General features: G+C 43.5%; 1 protein-coding gene across 7 annotated transcripts in view; it reads right to left on the bottom strand.

Annotated features, from left to right (window-relative positions):
- The window catches only part of GLIS3 (GLIS family zinc finger 3), a 439,369-nt gene that overhangs the window by 53,791 nt on the left and 370,684 nt on the right, over positions 1-14,894 (bottom strand). For all 7 annotated transcript variants that reach the window (XR_013443988.1, XR_013443987.1, XM_078062287.1 and 4 more), the window contains one exon: positions 12,503-12,647. Coding sequence is in view for 5 of the 7 variants with exons in the window: in XM_078062287.1 (XP_077918413.1) it covers positions 12,503-12,647 (145 nt within the window). In the remaining 2 variants the exon portion in view is untranslated. The remainder of the gene's footprint in view (positions 1-12,502; positions 12,648-14,894) is intronic.

Below are 14,894 nucleotides of genomic sequence, written 5' to 3'. Positions count from 1 at the left end.
GGTGGTTATTCGGAGAACGAAGCGTGGACAATGGGAGTCGGATGGACTTCGGTTTGAATCTGAGCTTTACCAATTCCCAGCAATGTGTCGTGGGCAAGTCACTTAACCTAAGCTCAGTTTCTTCATCTTAAATAAGGAGAATACCTCACAGTATGATGAGAAGGTCGTATAATAGATGAAAACACTTAGCACAGTGCCTGGACCACGTTTTAGTGCCTGATAAACCAGTCACTATTCTTTGCTTATTTATGTTATTATAACTATTCTTATCAACAGGATAGAAAATGAAGGCATATGTTGCTCCAAAATGGTCGATCTCCAACCAAGTATGGCCTCTTACCTAGAGATGCGTATAAATATAAGCTGTGGACTGGGGTCATTTTAAAACTCAAAAGAGTGTATACGTCATGCTCTCTGATAATAAGCATTGTCTGTTCAATTTTTCTAATGCAAGTTGCTATAAAGTGTTGAGGGTCTGTGAGAGAATCCTCACAGGGTTAAAATGTTGTCCTTTATTTTACACGGGTAATATACACCTCTGAGTTACAACCCATACCCGTTTCAGTTTAAAAAACAGCAAAGTCATTTTCATGCATGACTGCTCTTCGTTAAGGAGTGAAAACGGGCTGTTACTAGAATGTCAACACAATTGTCCCTCTTGAAGCTTAGTTTATCTTGAAGTATTTTTACATTTTCAGCACTTCGTTTTATTTGTTTCTCCAAGAGCATAAAGCTACGGCCGTGGTTAATTTTCAGAATTTAAAAAACACTTCCCTTCCGTCATTCTGAAGGACAAGGCCAACACTGGGCCGGGGGGAGGGAGGGCTGTGACAGGAGGTTTGCTCCCCAACAGTGAAAATCTGGGCCACAATACCTTCTGCGGTTCTTTGCGTTTCATACACGGAGAACAATTAAATTGCACTGTTGTTCAGTGGAAAATGCTCCCACGACCCAAATTCACGAACCAAGGAGAAGTTTCCAGCAGGGAAAAGGCCCCATCCACCAGAGAAGGGCAGAGATGCTGCAGTTACTCCTGGCCTGGTTGCTGGTGAGGGTGAGTAGAAGGGCTCAGCTCCCTTTCTCTCCCCTGCCAGGCTCCTGTGGGCAAACCCCCCCTCCCCGCCCCCCACTGGCCAGGGGCAGCATTCCACATTCCAGCCAGCATTAGGAAAGGGGGGCTTCTGAAGGGTTCCCAGAGTCATATCTCTAATCTTTCTCTCCTCCTGGAGGCATGAATAATTTTAATATTGCCAATCCCTAAAATTCTATTCTCTGTGCCTGTCTTTTTTCCCCCTCCCTCTTTTCAGTGTGGATTATCCAGCAGTACTGATAAGAGGATAATGAAACAATTCCTTCTCAACCGGCCCGGGCGGCTGTCAGAATCAAACGACACCATCCGTGCATCCTTGACATGCTACCCCAAGCTAATTGATGGCAAACAATGGTAACTGTCACCTGTGCACTAAGACAAAGAAAACATACTCGTGTCACCTGAAGGGAGAGCTACCTGGCAACCGATGAACAGATGTGTTAGAAAGACGTTCTATTAAGGTAAGAGAGGGTACATCTCTGAAGAACATGCCTATTAACTTTGAGCTTAAGAGCACTGCTGTTCACTGGGGAACAGAAATAAATAAGGTAAAATGAGAATTTATTGATGTCTGGACAGTTACATGAATATTCAGGTTCTCTTACAAATGGATATTCCCACATGAGCTCCCAACTTCTATGTAGGCTGCCCAATTACATTTCCACATCATGCAGCTGGATTTACAGCCAGGGAAGAAGTTATTAGTATTTGGAAGAGGACACATGCTTACATGCCTTTCTGGAATACACTGGGATACAACTAGCAGATAATGGCTGATGTCATCCACATAGATGCCAAAGGTTACCATCAGACATTCTGAAATACCAGGTGTAATTAACGGCGGGTAGCAAAAGCTCCTGAAACATCTGCATTTCAGAACAAAGACATTTTGTTACGAGTAGAATGGCATCATCTGGCGGCTCGCTCAACTTCTCTGGGACCAACATTTCATGCAGCCCCTCTCGGGTCTTTCCAGACAATGCATGACTTATCTAACCTCAAATCTCGAATACCTTATCTTTCTTCCCTTCACCTCCCAACCCACTTACTCACTCACAGGGAGTTAGTTACAAAGCAAGTCAGGAAGGTAGTATGAACAAAGAGTACCCTGTCAGAAACCCAGTATTGCCGCTGTTATCCCCCATGTTGAACAGGGTAGGGGAGTGGAAAGAAAGATGAAAGATGGCACAGGTATGGGCAACCTTTCCTGGAAGCTCTTGCAGGAATGTTCCCCACTCCATTTTTGGAATAAAGTCTGATTTGGCCACAAAATCCAGTTTTAGTAAGAAATACTGGCTTCTCTAGGTCCCCATTGTTCATTCCTTAGCTACCTCCTACCTGTACCTTCTTGACCACAAAGAACGTTTCCTCACTTTCAGATGCTACCAAGACAACCCCACCTACTTGACTTCCATGCGATTTCTTTTTCTTCTTCTTCTTTTTATTTTAAAAGTAGGCTCCTTGCCCAACCTGGGGCTTGAACTCACCACTGTGGGATAGAGAGTTGCATGCTCTACCCACTGAGCCAACCAGGCGCCCTTCCATGCGATTTCTGAAATCATTTCACAAAGAAGACTTCTTGGAAACAGATACGGAACACATACGGCCAATCCAATTTTTAATGCAATATTCTTCTAGCCAACTCAACTGCTGATTTATCAACTCTGAGCTCTCCCAAGAGACCTCTCCCTTTCCCCACGCAGTAAGATGGAGTCACAACAGCCCCTTTGGGGAACTGTGCTATTAGCTATTAGCTATTAGTGGGGAGCCCAAGTCTGCAGGGACCACTAGCTCTGGGCAAAACGGCACAGATGATGCAGGTGCCTTTGCTGTGACTCCAGAGAAGCCCCCTTCTTTCTTCTAGACTCTGCCCACAAAGTGGAGGATTCTCTTACTTTGCCTTCAGGTACCCAGGGCTACCTCCTAGTACACTCTCAGGACAGACAGACTCTGATAAGTCATTCACATGTTACCAAGAATTACGCCCATTTACAACCTTTCTTAAGGAGCTTAAAAGCTTTTCTCTGCCTGTGGAATGGAAGGTTCAGTCTTCAGTTACATGAATTTCAAGCACCCTTATTGTTGGGTAGAAAGTATATTTTAGCATCCTCCCTAAGCTCAATCTTTTACAGTCTTGCTTTTCTCCTGGGCATTAATGCGAATGTCTACAAGAGGTCTGAATCTCAGAAAACATAATCCTTGATATCAAGGGTTTAAGCCTCTTCTCTTTTTAGGAAAAACAGACCTTAGTAGAATTAAACCATGGCTGCTCTCTGTGCTCTCCCTGTCAGCCCTGGGCTCATCATAACCAGAACTGAGTCTGCCTGACTTCTGGCAGCTTCTCCCTAAGGGGTAGCCACATCAGTGAGGGCTCATCTCCCACCATGGCACGAGGCTGCCTCTGCAGATAACTGCTTACAATGTGAAGACTTTGAAGTCACTACATTTGGGTGTCCATAACCACGTGAGGGAGGACAGGAGTGCTGGGCAACGGGCAGCATAAATGGTTTGGATCCCTTCCATGGAAACAGCTCTGCAGTGACCTGTTTTAAATGCTGGGGCCTTATAAAACTCTTTGCAAACCCATGGGCTAGAAGACTACTAAAGTATCTGCTAAATCTAAAATACTATGGTGATCAAAGAACCTATATGTATTGGCAGACTTTTATTTTATTTTTTTAAGATTTATTTATTATTCTTGGGGGGGTGGGGCAGGGAAGGGGGAGAGAATCTCAAGCAGAATCCCTGCCTGGCACTGAGCCTGACATGGGGCTCGATCCCACGACCCCAAGATCATGACCCGAGCTGAGATCAAGAATCAGATGCTCAACTGATTGAGCCACCCAGGCGCCCCTATATTGGCAGACTTTTAAAACAAAATGTGATCAAATACATGGAAGCCACAAGCTTCTTTGATTTCACTCAGTCATCGATTAACATCCCAGCTATTAGCAGCAGTTGGCAAACCTGTTCTGTAAAGAGCCAGATACTAAATATTTAAGGCATTGTTAGCAAGAAGCAATGTCCTCAATTCTTTGAACAACTGTTCTCACCTAAAAGCTAACAGTCTTTTTTACACTTTACCTTTACAAATCTTAAAAACATCCTTCACTCTCAGGCCATGCAAAACCAGGAGGCAGGCAGGCCACGTGCGGTCCGTGGTACAATAAATCATCTGTTACACGTCAACTACTAATAACCATCTACGGAAATATGGGGCCATCTATGGACTATGGAAGTATTTTTGAATTATGGAAACTAAATTTGAGGTAAGCAAATAGCCAAGAATGGTTTTCTAGACACGTTAGAGTATATTTTGAGATAAACTGCATGGCCTGGAGAGTCTATTTACGAAATGACGTCAGGAGGGACCAAGGCTATGCCTCAGCAGGGTCGACACGGTGATGGTGTAAAACTCTTTCGGGTGAGGCCATCAGTCCTACTTCTCCCTTCCTCCACCTACCTCATCCTCACCAAGTCCCTGCTGATCAAACTCTCTTTTCACCCAAGCCCCTTGGCACTCTGTCTGAGCAGCCCATGTGTACGCCCACTCGTCATTGTAACAGCAACACAAGGTCTGATTCATGGATCTGAAAATGGGTCTGAGAACAGGGGAGCTGTGAGTTCGCATCTTCACTTGAATTTTTCTCGAAAGGAACACTTGATCTCAGGACAGCGATTTCTGAACTCCAAGTGGTAGCACCCAGCACTAAAAGGAATGCAGAGAAGGGGTTCCAGGCTCCGTCACAGACATGGGCTGGGTCTGGGGGTGATTCTCTAAGTGTTGAAGCAAAGAGGAAGGAAAAGGGAAAGGAGCCCCAGCTGCAGGGAGGGTACCCAACCCTTCTGTGCGGTCCCCCTTAATTCCCAAATCAGTCCTCGGGAGCCACTCTTCTTACCATCGATTCACGGAAGAGAACAGATAACCTCCCCAGAGGGGAGAGCCAGGATTGGGGCTCAGACCTACCTCCACGTCCTTCCTGCCATTGCACACTACCTCTAAAAAAACAAAAACAGACAGAAAACATGCTGTTTTTGAATCAAAAAAAAAAAAAAAAACAATTCTTATCAAGACACAGTTTGACACTGTGATTCTAGGGGCACTGTCACCCAGGTGAGGGGCTTCTGATTCCAATCTGTTTCTCTTTAGAGACCTACAGGGCATTTCCTTGACTTAAAAATGCTATGTGAACGACTAAACACACTGATCAAATCCCGCACTTGCTCGGGCTTTTCCGTACTGTCCCCATTTCTCACATGGGCGTGATGACTGATTTTAGGCACCTGCTCCCTCTCTGCTTCACAAAACTGTAGCGGACACTTGCCTGGTATTTGGATGAAGGCAACAACAGTAACTAACAGACGCTGAACACTTGCTATGTGCTAAGTAAGGACCACTGCGAGCGCTCAATGTGTCATTTAACCCAGCCACTGACCTCAGGGAGAGAGAAACGAACTTGAGCTGGAGAAGGCCCATTCCGGCCCACCAACGTTCCACCAACGTTCCACGTGAGCACACACCGGCGACACAGGTGGTCAGAGGGCCCCTAACAGGACCTCAGAAAAGAGAACACTAAACACCGTCCATCCTCATGTTCGCACAGATATAACCCCAAACTGCCTCAGAGCTGCAGAACTATGGGCCCGACATCATTACCAATCACACAAGGTCTCCGGGGGCGGCTGACACGTTACCGCTTTCATTTCTCAGAAACGGTGACATGCAGCCCTGGGGGCCAGTCGGAGAAGCAAGTCCCTGCGCATGCCGAGGAGAGATTTCTGCCTGTCCTCTGAGCAGCGAACACCCAGGTCGCCTTCTGCAGGCCCTCCGAGAAGGGAGGGACGGGACGCTCACGGAAGGCCCGGAGGAAGGCCGCGGTGCAGAGGATAAATCCACAGCCTCCTGGGGGAGCGGGCAGGCGGTCACATCGCTGCTGGACAGAGCACACACCGGCCACGAGCAGCTCCCTTCTCGGAGAGAGACCAGGACTGGAGCTGAGGAGGTGAGGCCCAGGCGGCAACCACAAACCAGAAGCGGTGTCAGGAAAGCCGCCACACTTGGAGGAAAACGGAGTGACGATGCTGAGGAGGAAGCCGGGACTTCTGAGGCTTTGGTGCCAGCCGGGAAGGGCCAGGCCACTCTCCGACAGTACGGGAGGCGCGACAGAAGCCAGCCTTTGGTCACCGGGAACGAGTCACTTCCACAACGCCCTCTTTTGTCAGCGCCTGCAAGATGCTTTCTTATTACCGTTCACAGTAAAACACGGCAAATAATACCCAAGCTAATTCAGTCATGTCCTTCCCTTTCGAGTTTTATGCTATCCCCATTTATTTTCAGTGCGAAGACAAGTGTCAAAAAAAAAAAAAAAAGAACTTTCACCATGTGAATGACAAGCACCCCGAAAATGCCCACTTTTCCTTTTTCCTTCATTCTTCACGTGAAAGACACACATCTTCCTATTTCTCCCTTTCCTTGGAAGGTCAATTCAGTTGAGGCAGAAGTTCAGGGCTTTGGACCCAGAAGTTTGGCCCGTAACTTCCTAATCGCAAAACTATTAGCTCCTCACTCCAGAAATTCTATCCTGAATCTCTGTCTTGCCATCTGTTTCCCAAGACCTGCTTGTGGGTACACTTCGAAGTACATGCAACCCTTCTTTCTCACACCCGTTTGAATGCCAGCAAAATAACATTAAATGAGAACAGAAGAAATAACAGTGTAAAGACAACCAAGACTTTGCTCAATGGGAATAAAGCTACAACCAGCCCAGCTTCACTACTTTCTTCTCCACAAGGTGTGCAACTATTTTTGCTCATCCACAAAAAAATATTTTTACAGCAAAAACCTGTACATATTATAAAACTGAATAATTCAGCTTAATCCTGCGTGAAAAACTAACATGAATACAAGGGAGTAAGTGGATATGGGAAATTGAAGCACCAAATTAAGCAGCTTGCAAACATATAAAGTCATTAACATTAGCTGCATACATACAAATGTGCCCTGTGCTCGCTGGGAATCACAATTTTAATTTTCTTCAGTTGGGTAGTTACAAGATCTCACTCTTAATCAACATATGAGTAATGCCATTATAACACCGGTGGCGGGAGATGAGCTTAATATCCATTGATAGGTTTTCTGTAATGAGAAACAGAAATATATACTACGGGGCAATTTTTTTTTCACTATTTGATTCAATTTTATTATCTTGTAAATATTTAATTATAAGTACCACAGCAACATTATTCTATTTCTCATGTAAATATATGGCATATTGGCTATAACATTAAATTGTATTCTGTGGACAGATTTCCATCATGTGGTTTTCACGTGTAAATTTTGCTCTAATTTTCTAGTTATTATTTTTTAAATTTCACCTTCATTGAGGTATAACTGACATATTAAGACTATAAGGTATTTTCAAGTGTACATCATGGCGATTTGATATATTATCTACACATTGTGAAAGGTTCCTCCCCCCACCCATCTAGTTAATTATGGGCAATTCTTATTGTAACTCCCACCTGTCACAACTGAGATCATGTTTTTCAAGAACATTCCCACATTTTACGATCAAGAGCAGTAGTTTTCGAAGTGTGTTTCCTGGACCAACAGCACCCAGTGTCGCCTGAGAATTTGTTAAAAAATCCCTGGCAGAAATTCAAATTCTTGGGACTAACTCAGATGTACTGAGTCAGACATTCCGGGAGTGGGACTCAGCAATCTGCATTCTCCCAGGTTTTCCAGGTGATCTGATGCACACGAATGGACTGACTCAGGGCCGTGGAAGGCGAAATCCAGAGGTTAAAACTATCAGTGCCTGCAACTGAGAAGAGTAGGACTTGCTGCTGCCTTGACTGATTTTCTTTTCTTTTTTAAGATTTATTTATTTTTTTGAGAGAGAGAGAGAGAGAGAGAGAGGGAGCGCAAGAAGGGGGAGGGGCAGAGGGAGAGAGAGAAGCAGACTCCACACTGAGCAGGGAGCCTGACGGCTCGGCGTTTGATCCCACAACCCTGAGATCATGACCTGAGTGGAAACCGAGAGTCGGACGCTTACCCGACTGAGCCACCCAGGCGCCCCCCTCACCGATTTCCCAGTCCAACTCGGTAGGTGAACCACAGATGTAAGAGATGTGAAGAACAATACGAGATTCTGACAAGCAGCTCAGGGCGACGTCAGCAGGCACACGGGAAAGACCCTGCCACATGTTTCCCTTCGACCACTTCTGTAAGCCCAGGGTCTGCCTCCTTCTGGCCACAGCCAGTTCCAAGTCCTCTGTCCCTTTTTCACCTCTGGTGAATTCTAAGCAAATCACTGCTTTTGAAGATCATGCAAGTAATATCTACTGCATTGTTTATAATGCTCTATGCCTGCTTTTATATAGATCAAGTTATTTAATCTTCACAATTCTGTGAAGTTTAAGCTACTGGGAAATTTGTATGTCAATTTAGAACCTTCTAATAAAGTCCCTAAGTTAACAACCACTGTTTGCAAGTAGACTGTATGAGGTACTTTTATATAAAATTATTTCTAACCCCTACAACTCTGCAAGCCGCTCCAAGACAGCAAATGTATTCAACTTAAGAATATAGAAAAGTATTAAAACATATATCATAAATTACATTAAAATGCAGCATTAACTATTTCATGAGGTATGTTAAATCTTGCATAGATTTAATATGGTGCTATTTATTACAAAATGTGATGATATTGTGAGAGAGAAGGCTTTATTTCCCAGTAATGAGGGCAAAGGGAAGGGAATGACAATATATGACTTCAAAAATTCCTGCCCTAAAAAAAGTCTTTGTTGTCTTTCTACAATTCTCTATAATATCTGGGCATCACACTCACATTTCCTCCTGAAAAATCTAATTACATTCAAAATAAAAAATCATTCAACAGAACTCGCAAGTTCTAAAACATGATAATTATTTTATAACTCAAAAGCGGTACCAGTAAAATTCCCCCATTCTTGCACATTTTCTTGTTCTAGCTGCACAGGCTGCTCACTCTATGGGTGGTTTCCGTGGGACTCGAACATCCCAACCACACTGGCCTCTATGTGATGTATTCATGGCTAAGGCCATTTGCAAAGATCATGGTTTACTGAATCTGTAGGCAGTTTTGGTTTGGAGGGAGCCATAATTTTTGTGACCACCCGTGGGACAGATCCTCTCCCATACAGCATTCTTCATTAGTGAATAATAGACTCTAATGGTATTGCAGACTCACTGACTGTATCCTCATCTGCTTCATTAGTTCATCGAGGAAGCCAAAAAGACCTTCTTCGCAGGCATTAAACCTCAGAAGTGGCCACCTTGATCTACAGACTGTGAAATACTTCTCCCTCAGAAGATCAGATAAATCACCTCAATTTATAGGCTAGTCTGGAGCATTATCTAGATATCTAGGATACAGAACTTCTGAACAAAAGGGCAGAAAATGTAAGTGAGCCGTCCTTGAGAATTGCTCCTCATTGTCCTGGCCTTTCCATTAGGTCACAAAATTGCTCTCAAGTTAGCTCAGGATCGGGTCTGGGGAGCCCTGGGATTTTCAGAATAGTAGGCAAGTAAACACCTCAATTTAAAGTAGTCCTCAGCGTGGCCTCAAGTGATATTTTAGCTGCTTGAACCTGGAGCACTATTTCCTTCCACAGAAATAAGTCTTTCCTGGCAACCCTTTCCAATCAAATTCTGCCTCATCAACTGAAAATGGTCTCAATAAGGGAAGCTGGCACGTTAGGAGATTTGTAAGATTTGCATGTGTCAGAAATGACACCTTCCCTGTTCTTCTTAGTGCTCTGCAAACTATCCCTCTCTTGGAATCTCACAAACTGTGTAAGCCACTAAAATGTCCATTTCAAAACCATGACTTCTTCAAACTATGAGTCTTCAATCGTGTGGCTTCTAAAATATCTTGGTGCCCATTGCTAACCTGCTTCTGATCCTACATCCATACGGAGTCAACAGGTTTCCCTCCAAATATTTTTATGATAAATCAATTTACTAGCACTTAGAAGTATAAGTGCTTGACAATCATTAAACAAATATTTTCTTCGACTTCGTGTAGCAGAAGGTAAAAGGAATGGCTCCAAGTACTTTTACCATCTAGCCAAGTCTTAATCTTTGTCAAATTGCCTTAACACTTCAGAGTTTACATTTAACTAATTGATGAACAGCTTCATTTTCCTTTGGCATTTTTCACTGTTTGGCTTCCTTCCATAGATCTTTAGCACAGGTCTGAAACCGGTAGAAACATGCACTCCTGGCATGTGCATTTCTAGAACTTCAGCAGGAAGGTTTTAACGTTTTGTTTTGTAGTTTTTCCTCCTGCTTTGTTCTGCTCTGGGTTTGTTATGTATTCAGCGAAACAGAAGACTTAATCAATTTTTCAAAAAGGCAAGAACAAAGAAAGTAAAATAGGACCCGAGGGAGAGAGGAAAGAAGAAATAAGTAGGCAACATAAGCTTCCAGCCACACACTGACTCGAGAAGTAAAATTCCAAGAACAGAGTTCAACAGCATGGCCACCTGCCTGGTTCAAATGTCTCCAGAGTCACAGAAAATTCCAGGTACTCTGAAGATGCTCTGTTGACACTGTGACAACTTGGGCTCCCTGCCCATTGTGGCAGCTCGCCTGACACAGCTGGAGGTTCAAAGCTAAGAGCTCGTAATCGTTTTGAAGACCAAATACAGAAAAAAAGTGTCATGAACAAAAAAAGGATATCTGTCTGGGGTGACAAAGCTGGTTCAACATAAACCTCTTAAAAAACTTGAACAAAACTACCAGATGTACAAAACACACACCAAGACAAATGGGACTCCTAAGTTCTGAAAGTCAGCCATCCACTCTAGGCTACACACAGCGAAGACACTCATGTTTTCCACAGATAGAGGTATCGCGGCTTCCCAAACCCATTTCCGAGTGTAAACGCAGTAAGACTAGCCCATGACCATAAACTACCTACATTAGATGTTGGGCCGCTTTTCAATCGATTCTGGTTGGCTTTGACTCTTAACTGCTGGGTACCAGACCTTTAGTAAGATCATGGATTTCTGGACTGAAGTAAGAAGGCAAATGTTGTATAGGCCGCTGTAAACGGACTGTTAATTAAATGTGCTAGAATAAATGTTCATATATCAAATATTTGGCAAATCAAACAGACATATGTGCAAACAAAAACAAGCCATGCTTTTTCATGTATATATCTAATACAAAATATTTATGGGAGTTGATAACATTGTGCTTTGGTCTATTTCATGTGTGACTACATACCTGTACCCAAAACCTCTGTAAGATTTGGTCCGCCCTGCAGATCTCTTAGGGTCTCTAAGAGAAAGTACCCAGAGCAACTGAGCAGGGCCCACCACCAATGGGTCAACATTAAGGATGTCTTGATGACAGACCCTCTCAAAATATTTGCGTAATGCCCTTTCCCCTGCATTTGGATCAGCTGAGAACTGTTGAGTTAAAAAAGTTACACAAGCACGGCTTTTCCTATTCTAGTGTTACGCATCGGTAAGTTCTTAATTCTCTATGGCTTATTAGTACTTTTAAAAAGAAAAAAAAAACCAATTTGCTGCCAAAACCTGGCTCTGGAATCAGATGGGGGGGCAGTGGGACCTGCGATCAACAGATAATAGAAAATCCCCATTGTCTGGAGTGTGGAGCTGCTGGGACTTTTGCTTTCATATTCATAGAGTGACAGTAAGAGCTTTCCATATGTGAGGATGACAACCAATTATGTTTGCACAAGTCCATAATCATTATGGAGAGTGGAAAATGCACAAAAATCCAGGCTAACAAAGTAAACGAAAAAAATAACTTCCTTATTGCATATTAATCCTTTCCTATTTTTCATTACATAGATGAAATTTTCCAAATATAGAGTCACCTATTCTTCAAACTCAGGCAGAAGGACGCTGGTCTGGGAGTGCCTTACCAACCCAACCCCCCACCCAGCGGCTGATAAACCCTTCTTACAAGGTGGCTGACTGATGTGAGGTTTTTCTTAGAGGCCTGGGGCTTCCTTTTGAAATGCAAACATGACAATAACTGTTCCATTAAGAAATCCACATGCAGCCTGTTACTTGAGTAAGGGGGAAACATTTCCCTTGGGTCTAAATCAAGTTAATAAATTTAAGATACCTGGGAGAGCCGGGTGCACTGGACTTTTGGCAGAAGTCCAGAACTAAGAGAGCTAATGCATTATTTTACTGTGTTTCTTTATGAGAAAAAACAGTCTGCTGCTCAGCTCAGGAAATCAGATGGGAAGTGGGGAGGGGGCAACTTGTAGCTCATCAAGAAAGCAAAATACAGATGATCTTGGGAGAGTTGTTCTCATGTGAGCGTTCCTTTGAACCAGAGCGAAGGGCATAGAGGCGGACAGCTGACGTGGCCTCTGCTGTGCTCACCTGGATAGAGGTCAGGCCCAGGCCCGGGGGAGCGTCCCACCGCCCCCTCAGCGGCAGCATCGCGCGGGGAGGTGGCCGACTGCAGGGGCTGCACGGTGAGGCAGTCTGTGAGCAGGTCAGGATGGAGCTCTGCGCTGGACCGCAACTAACAGGAGAAAACAGAAGACACATGAGAAAGGAAAGCTGTCCCTCGGAATACTTCCCGGGAAAGGCATCACACCCTAAGGTTCAATGCAATTCAATTTACAAGTATTTATTAAGCAACAGTGGTGGGTCAGGCATTGGGCTTAACAGAGAGTCAATAAGACGGTGACTTCTCCAATCCTGATAACACGTGGCAGGTGATTCTGGAAAACACAGCTAGAGGAGGACTGGACTTCAGTCTTTGATGTTTCTACTTCTGGGAACCCAGCTTCCTATTATACTTCCTTTTATTTGCTCTGTATCTTATCAGAACTTGTAGTGATAACAAAAACAAACTCAAGTGTATTTGGTCCAGATTGGAAGGTGCTTTTAAAATACAGACATAGGACTAGGAAAATATCTGGGAGATAACTGAGAAATATCCATTGAGATTTGGTGCCTATAGATTGTACATGAGAGGAAAATACATAGGTTAAGTTTTAAAATAGGATGGAGCAGGATTCAAAGCAAAACTCACGTCATTAGCAGCAACAAAAACCCAACGGTAAGTTGCACGAAAAAAAAAAAAACGCAACCTAATTTCGATCTTCATTTTATCACAGCAACAAAATAATTCTTTATATATTAAAGAGTTCCATAAAAAAAAATCAAACCATAAAAATGTAAGAATAAAGAATAGGCCAAATTTATCTGATCTCCTTATGAAAAAGAATTGTGGGTGTAATTTGGGGAAAAATCACAATGAGAGGTTTAGGTACAGAAAAATATCAACCTTCTGCTTCTATAAAAACATAATACCTTAAAAATACAGAACAATATTTGTTACAGATACTGCAAATAGCGTTTAAAGAGAGCATATGAACTGATTTTGCTTTTATCAAGACAAAACTAAACCTTTACAGGTATGGCCGGAGTACACCAACTCACCCAATGAGCATTTACAGGGCGTCAGATGCTCCTCCAGGCTCTAGGACTACTCTAGAGGGGAGGCAGCCCATGAACCCCTACAATACCCAATGTCAGTGGTGGCTAATACTGCGGGGAAGAGCAATGCAGAGCAGGGAGACGGTTCGAACAGGAGGGACCGCGACCTTAGGCGAAGGGGCTGGGGAAGCCTCTTGGAGAGGGCTCTTGTAAAGAGCTTCGAAAGGAGGGAGGGCAGGAGCCCTGCAGATACGTGGGGGAAGAACCCACCTGCCCCAGGGTGTGCCTGGATGGTCTGAGAAGAGGGGGACTAGAGTGGCACAAGCCTGGGGCCTGGAGAAGAGAAACAAGATGGAAGCAGCAGTATGAGGAAAGAGAGGGGGTACGTTCCTTAGAACAAGGAAAGGGCCGACCAGATCACTGAAGGCTCTTAAACATTCTCTAGTGCAGAAGTTACCTAATGAGTGAGGGGGGACTGCCTCACGTTGCAGCCCTTGATGCGAAGAAAAAGATTTAAAAAAGGAGAAATAGAAATGAGAATGAATGATGTTCAGCATGCTTGCAAGGAAATGCAATGTCAAACTTTTAAAAAACTTATCAGACTAACAAAACCTTTAAACAAGAAGGAGTAGTAGTGAAAGTACAGTGAGAGAGGCATTCATAAGCGCTGTTGGTAGGAGTATACAGTGGCTCAAACTTTCTAGATGGTATCTGGGAAGACCCATAGCTGAAGTCATTTGATCTTAGCATCTGTCTTAAGGAAACAGCCCGAGAGGTGAAGGAAGATTTATACCCAATGTTTTAATAGTACAGAGCATTATTTGTAGCAATAACCATAATGAGGGAACATTATTTATGTGTCCCCAGCTAGGGCTAATAAATGATCTTACATCGATTTGATGGACTATTATGCAACCATTAAACTGAAGTCCACGAAGATAAAAGCAAAACACAAAATTATACATACAGAATGATCGTTATATAAAACAGACAAAATACTGTAAGGAAGTATTATAAAATCCAATGTTAAAACTGATTTTTGTTCCCAGCAGCAATATTATGTATTTTTTTTTTTAAATCCTTTTTTCTGCTTTCCAAATTTTCGACATTCCAATGATGTGCTAGAGCTGGTTTGCACCAATCCAAGAGTGCCGTTTGTGTGTATCTTTCCCAGATTTTCCATGCAATGATGTCAAACTGAGAGCTTGAAATTGGTCATGATGAGAATATTTACACCATGGAAATTGGCAAATGCTACAAACTGGGCCTTTTTCATCTGGAGAGCCGGTTGTTAACTACACCAGCATTCTACGGACAATGACTG

The sequence above is a fragment of the Halichoerus grypus genome, chromosome 14 (assembly GCF_964656455.1).
Source record: "Halichoerus grypus chromosome 14, mHalGry1.hap1.1, whole genome shotgun sequence".
In the NCBI taxonomy this organism is placed as follows: Eukaryota; Metazoa; Chordata; class Mammalia; order Carnivora; family Phocidae; genus Halichoerus; species Halichoerus grypus.
The sequence above is the reverse complement of the archived record's forward strand: the minus strand, read 5'-3'. Positions and strand labels throughout refer to the sequence as shown.